The following is an 8706-nucleotide window of genomic DNA, read 5'->3' as shown; positions in this document are numbered from 1 at the left end:
GTCAGCATCAAGTTGTATGTTCAATTCTTACTTGAGTTTTTTTTTTTTTTCTATTTATTTTTTAATTATATATCAAAATTATAGTGTAATTTCACAGCTATTTTTTATAATTATATTTTGATTCTCATTTAAATATAAAATAAATTAATTATAAAAAATATTATACAAACACCACGTATGCATCAATATTTTAACTATTATTATTATTAAAATGAAACTAACCTTTTGCAACATTTTGTCGTTAGCCAAAAATGCGAAATAATTGTCAATACTGTACATTTTAAGGACTGCAGGGAAGTTTTCCTCGTTGATTATTCAACTAGGGTTCGCGAATTGCATATTGGGCAGGAGGAAAAAAATTGGTAGAAAATTAATCTGTCGAGTCTTCTCTCTGTCTATATTACATGTCTTCAGGTATTTTGCACCAGTGGTGTATGTATATATTCGTGATTGTATATGGTCTATATATGTATGTGATTATGTTTTGGATCTATTGGTTTTGATTTGGTTGCACCGAGATTAAAAGGAAAAAAAAAAAAGATCTGCAATTTCATGGGCAAATTAAAGTTTTCTTGTTGGAGTTTTAATTCGGTTCTACGGAGAATTAAAATATATAGATCTGTAATTTCATTGGCAAATTAAAGTGTTATTTTTGGAAATTATGAGGTGATTGCACAAGGTTTAGTAATTTTATTGAAAAGGAGAGAGTTCTTGAATTTTTTACTACCAGAGCCTCCACCGCCAGTGAATCCTGGGTTTTTATTTGCTACGTTAGTTTTTTTTTCCTTGGGAGGTTCTGTTAATTCTCTGGTTTGACACAATTTTTTTAAAAAAAATGGTTTTCATGATTTTTGTAGCTAGAAGAAATTTCTTTTAAATTGTGTCATGTTATGTGGGATATGATTTATTTGGAAAAAAATTCACCTTAATTTCGTTTTTTGTTTGGCAAAATGAGAAAAAATGTGCAGGAAATGAAAAAGAAAAACCGGACTACCTGATTTCAGTTCATGAAAGATTGGCAAACGTTGATTGTTTGCGATGTATAATTTATGTGCACGTGTGGATCCTCTTCCCCTTTGACATGGTCTTCATGTTTGAAATTTGTGTAGGTTCTTGAGTCCATATGGTTTGGAATTGGCCAACTGTAAGTCTTTTTTATGCCTCATTTTGGTCTCTGATTGGTTTATATGTATATAAAAACGAGGGAACTCTTATCTTCACCTCCTGAGTGTCATGCGCATTTTATAACACATTTTGCAGTTATACCTGTGATTTATTGTGTGCGTGTACTGTTGTACGGAAATGAAAGATTATAAATTTTTTTCACACGTGTCAGAATCATCAAGTAACTAATATATCTTTGTCTTTGCATTTTTTGTGGAAACTGTTGCATCCACGTGGAACATGCGGTTGTTACATTGTCGGTATGGTTCATTGTGGGATAACTGGTTTGTTTGGATTAGTTGGACCTAACAGTCCAACACCATTAAAATGGCTATTTTCCAACTATTCCTTGCAATTGCACACGAAATTCGTTAAATTTTAATCTGTTGAACTTGTTTTTTCTGATTAATAAAGATTTGTAGCAAAATTAAAAGTTGTGATGAGAAAATCATTGATACCTACATGCATCCGGTATGAAGTTGAATTGGAATTGTTTTTAATTTGTCGAAAAAGTGCATTTATGATTTATTTGATCACCAGTAGCAAAATGAAACAGCTGTTGATGATGAGATATTGTAAGTAGTATTACAGGTTTATTTCAGTTGTCTTTAATGAGTTAGGCATCAAGTGCGATTTATGTATGCATTCTCCAAATTTTTTAAACTGATTTTTTGCGCCATCAGTTGCGGCAAATCACCTATTTTACCCCGTCTGCACTGAAACTTAATTTTTTGAATGGGGTTTGCCAAGTAAAACAGGAAACAGATATCTGTCTAAAGGCCAAAATCATGCATTTGTGGATTCTTATGAAGTTTGACTCAGATTCTCGATTCTTTACCCCCAGAATGCATTTATGGTGTTGAATTCAATATCCTTGAAGGGCAAAAGAATGGATTTATGATTTTTTAAATTTTGACGCAACATCTTGATTCTTTACCGCCGGTTTTGTGGTGGCAGTGCATGTAACTAGTATCTTTTATATTCTGGAATCCTACTGTTACTTTCCTTGTGTAAAATGAACTTTGTGCTGTCAATGATTAGAGACTTTGACTGATGGATTGAGGCACTCGAAGTCCTTAAATGTATGATATTTGTCTAGAGATACTGTTTACAGCAATTAAACCTTCAGATGTTGGAAAGAATTGAACTTGCAGAGAATGGAAATGTCAGATGTTTTTGTGCCTCATGTATCTTCCCCTTGTTATATGTGTTGATGTCCACACTTGGAGACGATCATTTTTGTCGGAAAGAAATTGAACAATTATATTATTTTGAAGAGACATTTTTTATGAAGCCATGATAGTTAAATAAGTTAAAAGTTACTGGTGGTGTCCTTGATTATCATTTTTTTTTCTTTTATTAGTGTGCCTTTGCGGTATGTACCCAATCGCTCGTCCATGTGAATGTGTCTGAGCAATAAATTTTAGCCAGTTGGGGCTATTTTAGCTAGTTGTCTATTGCAAAATACGTACGCCAATTCCATCCATTTCCTGAACAAATTTTGAGATTACCTATTGGAGATTTGATGCACAACCTATCGTATATCTTCCTGTTTCCAAAGCTAGAGAGAGGCATTCTTCATGTGATGCCCGGAGAATTGTGTTCGAAGTTCAAACCTATTCCCATCTGGTATGAGGATCGAGCATAGAAACCATTTTCTGATTGAGCTCACACAATTATCGACATTTGGAAGTTTTTGGAGCACATGCTTATAAAATTTCCAACGAAATTATATATACTATGTAAAATTATAAATTTGATTACCTGCTACTTCTGATCACCTCAAATTTAGTGACACCATCTGAAAGTTTGTATAGTATGTAAATCGTAAATTTGATTACCTGCTACATCTGATTACCTTAAATTTAGTGACACCATCTTTCCATTTAATTTTCCTTCGTATTTCTCACTTTCCAATAAGGCCTACATTTAATTGGCTGTTTTTCTAATAGCCCTGAGTATATTTTTGCTCTTTATAGTGACTATTTGTCCCAAACAAATGACTTAATTTAGTATCACCTATTTTATTCCGAACAAATATCTATATTTTACCTATCAACTTAATTTTCTATTTTGATAAGAAAAAGTCCAATTCGTTTACACACACTTGTAAATTTATTTTTTTATTTAACTTGGATACTTTATTGACGATTGTCTCGATAATCTAGAACCGTTTTATTAGCTGCAACCTAAATAGTTGGCTGGTATGTGCTTCCTGCTGTAGGACGGCCCTGATAGAATACCACCTCTTCTTTTTCATTCTAATATTTATATTGGTATATTTTTCAAGACATTCCTACGATTTGAGTCACACTGGGTGTGAGAGTTGATTTGTTTTTTGAAACAAAACTGGTTTGCTATGGGTACGATGGTCTGAGTATAAGAGATGTTCTTTATATTTCTTGTTTTGTTCACAGTTAGATTTGCATCCTAAAAGTTAGTTTCCTTGATAGTATCACTTACCGTTTACTTGGAAGTTGGAACAATAACATATTTTAATGCTTAGTTATCATGTCCTGCCTTCTAGAGGCATTATTTCTTTGGTGGCTCCTTTCCTTGATACTCAGCTTCTCTTCACGAAAGAATAAAGAAATGACATAAATGCATTATCTAATTTTATTGCTTTGGTGGTATATTAACTTCAAAGTTTTGTGTTTTTTTACAAATTGTCGCATGATGCTTTGTTTGTCATAGTCCTTTTAATTGGTCTGTATTGAGTAATTGATTTTAGCATTGCACTGGTATTCTTCTCATGAATTTTATTTATGTTTCACCAACTGTTGATACATTAATCTTCAGCTGTGTTCTAAGGTTACCCTGATGGGTTTGTTTCTTTGAAACAAGACCAAGACTTCATTGTACGAACTTCTTGTTTTGTTTGAAACCTTCTGGATAGTGATTGATCCAGTGGTCAGTAGAAATAAAAATGAAGTTCGTAAAGGTATTGGATAGTGGTCCACGTGATGCTGACATAAAGAGAAAACGGTCCGCTGGATGCGAGACCTATTTCGTGGGGGCTACCAGCATCGTGTTGCCTAGTTCTTCTATCCACAAGCTTGGCAAGCGGAGAAAGTTAGATGGATCTGTGAGAAAATGTAGCAGTTATGTTACTCCATCTGGGGAGTATTTTCTGAAGTGCTATTCTAACTTTAAAAAAAGTGGGCTTCCTGATCGCGTGATGCATTATCATAACGGCGAATGGGATGATTTTCCCCAAGATATAATTTCCTTTCTAAAGAAAGACCTTATTAAGAAAACTGCAGTAGAGGTCGAGCTTGGCAGTAATAAGATATTACTGGACTTTGTGCACATGGTGCAGTTGGATTTGAATACAGGTCATCGGAAACCTATTGCATGGATAGATGTTTCTGGAAATTGTTTTTTCCCTGAAATATTTGGTGATCGTGACGAAGCACAAGGATGTCAATATGAATTTACTGAAGGTGAGGACCTTATGGCTGAACCTCTTGGATGCAATGATATCAACTTACACTTGGAGGTGGATATAAAAGGACTAGACTCTTTCAGTCTGGATAATTCTAGTGGGGAGTCCTGTGCAAACTTTGAGAAAGTGCGGGCCAACAAGAATTTTGCTCTAGAAGGTTCTGATGAAATTGTTGATAGTTGTTCCAAAATTGATGATCAATATGGTAAAATTGAACGCGTGGAACCGGACATGGTTGTGGCCGCAGATCCTATTGATAGGTCTTTGGATTTTGCTGCTACGAAAGATCTGTTTTTCCAAGGCTTCAACGCTTTTGCCAAAGCAATAATAGTTGACATACAGCATTGCACAAGCGCTGCAGTTGATGCACGCTATGAAATATTTCAGAAACAGATTGAAATTACTGAAAGATACCGGGGGAGTGCAAAGGTCCTCTACGCTTGGCTTCCTTGTTCCAAAGGAATGGTGTCTAGTATACTGAAGTATGGAATTGGCTACTTCCAGCGATCAAAAATCGAGCCCTTGTATGGTTTTGGGGTTTATCTCATACCTGCTAATGGTAGTGATCTCAGGTATAGTTTCTTCCACTTCTTTTCTCGACAATTGAGCAGATTTATTTTTTCCTTAATTTTTTGTCATCAACTCCTACTAGTATCCATTCCTGAACTCGTGACGGTTAGAGATTATAGAGCTGTGTTATTGGTATTTGTATTTAGTCTTAGATATTCTTGACATGGTATAACAAGGTCAGATGATGGAGTTATTTTCCCACTTTCTGTTTGAAATCGGAACAAATTTCATCGAGCTGAGTAATTTCTGGTGCTAATGTAGGTTGTTGTATCATAGCACAGCTGATATTTTGATTATTTAATATGGGTCCATGTGATTTTTGTTGTCTCTAATTTTAATTTTTAATGATCTATGTTTTATTTGCCATGCCCATGTTTATACGCAAGTTTATTAGTAGACTCTCATTTTGCCTCATAGTATTGACTATTGTAGTACTTCGGCTTGACACAAGTGTAATAGGTCTCTCAGTTCATATTCTTTTTGTTGAGAATTTTTACTATTTTTGCAGTGCAAACTATTTTGATAGTGACGAAAATGATACTCGAAATATGGTACTTTGTCGTGTAATAATGGGAAACATGGAGCATGTCCGTTTGGGATCGACTCAGTTTCACCCAAGTGATGAAAAGTTTGACAGTGGAGTCGACAATCTTGAAGATCCGAAGCATTACATTATATGGAACATGAACATGCATACTCATATCTTCCCAGAATCTGTCATAAGTTTCAAGGTGTTTTCTGATGGAGAAGGTGGTTTTCTCTTCTGAATGAAATTTTCTATTCTTGTTATGAGGAGAAATCTTCTTTTTATGGCATTTTATGTGATTTAATTAGTTGTCTTATTTGTGTCCTTGCACGAATGCTAAGAATCCAAGTACTTTGATAGTTTCCTATTTTATGTTTTATTTCAATTTTGATGTTGTAAGAATTTTGTGGTTACGAGCGAGTTGCTTCTACCAAGAAGTTTCTGTAGATAATAAATCTTACCCACTTGGATATATAGTAAGAATATCAAAAAGTTTGAGGGAATCTTTTGCATAACAATCATCCTCTTTTTCATGTGACCCAGCTGAGAAAAGGTGCCTCCGATAATTAACTTTATTGAGGAACATTTACTTGCCTCCTGTAAGTTGGAAGGGGTATGATTTGCTTGAGTTTGTCTCTTTTGACAGCATTGAACAGTTATTAGTAATAACATTTCAGGTGACAAAAAATAGGGAAATATTTTACGCTTGGCCCTTGGGCGTATAAACTATTTATTCTTCTCCTAACCCTTGGAGTAGCTTGAGATTTTGTCTGATAATACTTGTGCAGGACCTCCGGTTGAGACAGAGAGCAGGATAAATGTTTCAGGGATTACTACTTATGATGGAGAACCTCAGGCCAAGGTAATGTCCTGTTTGATGTGCAGTTGAATTATATTTTATTTGCTGCCTCTTTCTTTCTTAGGTGCTACTTTGATTCTTTCATTTAGATTGGTATGGGAATCCCTTTTGTCGGCTAGAATCATGTATTTTAAATTAAGAAAAAAAATCAAGTTATGAAGGATGGAGGTAATTTTGCATCATTTTAAAACTGGACAAGGGTGATAGCATGTCTGAAGTCTGGTTCTTCCATATAGTCAAGTCCTACTGGCCTCACCTGCGCTCATCGGAAGTTGATTGCTTTTAGTGTTGTTTGTTGGGTATAAGTTATCTGTTCCATTGCATTTATTTGTAAATGGTGATGTACATGATAATGATTATATGACTGACCGCTATTAACTTGATAGTATTTTGATATCCCTTGATTTTGGGTTGTTTTCGAAGTGTTCTTTTACATTGCTATTTTTCACTCGAGGTGGTTTCTGGTTACTCTAGGGAAGCTTTGGTCATCCAGCTATAGCATCACATACACCTTTTATTAACCATTCAACCTCTGCAAGAATTCCCAACAGCCCGTGGATGCCATTTTCTGTGCTGTTCGCTGCCATCTCAAATAAAATTCCTCCCAAAAATATGGAGCTTGTCAAGTCCAATTATGAGCTGTTCACGGTCTGTTTGTTGAAACATTATTTTCTTGGTTGTAAATGTCTATTATATAAGTCTTGAAAGTGGTTAGTTGTCTTGTTTTACATAATTCTTGGCAGAATAAGAAGATAAGCCGGGATGAGTTTGTGAAGAAGTTAAGGTTGATTGTCGGTGATGCTTTGCTGAAGTCCTCAATACTTAATCTTCAGGGCAAGGTATGACCCATTGGCTTGTTCTTTACATCTATCAGAGCACTTATCTTATGTTTTGTGTGTATGTTTCAGTAAATTTTAAATCCAAGCCTGTAACCATGGTTATTAAAGACTTTAGATTCACTAAAGGCTAAAGCACATGGGTCCCTAGGAGCTTGACACGAGGCAAGATGCGTAGGATTGTGGAATCTCAACGTAGAAAAAAGTTCTATCTTGTAGAAATTGTGTGCAGAAAGTTGTGCATGACACTCACCAAGGGTGCACACTCAAATCGGTTTATAGGAGCATAGGCGTCTGCCTTCACAACTATGCTTAAATTATTGAAAACTGACTCTAGAGTGGGTTTATATTACTGCGATTAAATCCAAATGTCACATCTCACTTCATTTCTTGCTAAAAAAGGTTTTAAAGTTTTAAATTCTTAAACTTTGATGGATCTGCTGGACCCCAGACTGCATAATCACTTTTCTTTTCATTAAAAACTATTTGCTTTGCCTTTCCCTCTGTGCTTCAATGTGTCCTGATTATATATGCTCTTTGAGTGTTTAGCTTACAAACCCTGCTTCAAACATGTGAAATGTTATATTTTTACACTTGTCCCGTCTCGTAAATTTATGTGTTTTTATTATGTTCTGTGACCATCGTATCTAGTCCCTTCACCTATAAGCATGCTAAATTTCCTTGATTTCCAACCTGTTGGAGATTTTTGCAAAGGAATTTTGCTCATCTGTCATCTCATATCGCCTCGATTCATACAAAATTTGAGCATTTTACAATTGAATATGTTCCCCATTTATACCATGGTGATGTCCTCTGTTTTTTTTGGAATGCGTCGAAAATTCTTAACTGGAACGAATTCAATTCCTCTTGTTATCCATGGCAACTTCATAAACGAAGTTGGCATTGTATATTTACTTGATTTTCACTTTTATCTCCAAGTTTCAGCTTTCAAACTACATTATTTTCCAATTTTACGGTCACTTTTGGTGTTTGAATTGCAGCTATCACCCAAACCGAAGACAGAAACGGTTGTTCCAGCTCAAGAGTCTGGGAACGAACAAGGCCGTCGACTCTCTTATAGATGTTCGTGATAGCAGCCAGCTTTTCCGTGAAGGTATACAGCCATATCCCTGTCTTTAGGAAGCTGTGAATATCTGTGGATGTGTATTAAGTTTTACCTTCGGGTTCGGCTTTCCCCAATACTCATGTTTTCAAAATTCTGTACACTTGTACTGATTGTAACTGGGATCTCTTTTGATGCTATTAGCTGCTTTTGTTTGTACCTTAATTTGTTATGGTTTGTTCA

General features: G+C 35.2%; 1 protein-coding gene across 2 annotated transcripts; it reads left to right on the top strand.

Moving 5' to 3' along the window:
* Window positions 1-221: 221 nt before the first annotated feature.
* On the top strand, window positions 222-8706 carry LOC142526683 (putative inactive poly [ADP-ribose] polymerase SRO1). Of its 2 annotated transcripts, none has more exons than XM_075631227.1 (8): window positions 222-414; window positions 1110-1144; window positions 3976-5181; window positions 5688-5929; window positions 6494-6567; window positions 7039-7212; window positions 7308-7403; window positions 8402-8706. In XM_075631227.1, the coding sequence occupies exons 3-8, from the start codon at window positions 4091-4093 to the stop codon at window positions 8489-8491; spliced, it is 1767 nt and encodes a 588-aa protein (XP_075487342.1). In that variant the 5' UTR covers window positions 222-414; window positions 1110-1144; window positions 3976-4090; the 3' UTR covers window positions 8492-8706. The 2 variants fall into 2 exon arrangements, with proteins under 2 accessions (XP_075487342.1, XP_075487341.1); XM_075631226.1 differs by having other exon boundaries at window positions 3964-5181.

Source organism: Primulina tabacum, chromosome 15 (genome assembly GCF_025594145.1).
Source record: "Primulina tabacum isolate GXHZ01 chromosome 15, ASM2559414v2, whole genome shotgun sequence".
Classification (NCBI taxonomy): domain Eukaryota; kingdom Viridiplantae; phylum Streptophyta; class Magnoliopsida; order Lamiales; family Gesneriaceae; genus Primulina; species Primulina tabacum.
This window is presented reverse-complemented; position numbering and strand designations above follow the sequence as displayed.

Bases quoted from the DNA above. Each gene is read 5' to 3' on its own strand.
- LOC142526683 (XM_075631227.1), top strand. From the start codon at position 4,091: ATGAAGTTCGTAAAGGTATTGGATAGTGGTCCACGTGATGCTGACATA. The intron at 5,930-6,493 runs GTGGTTTTCTCT...ATACTTGTGCAG, and splicing joins GGTGTTTTCTGATGGAGAAG to GACCTCCGGTTGAGACAGAG. The intron at 7,213-7,307 runs GTCTGTTTGTTG...AATTCTTGGCAG, and splicing joins CCAATTATGAGCTGTTCACG to AATAAGAAGATAAGCCGGGA.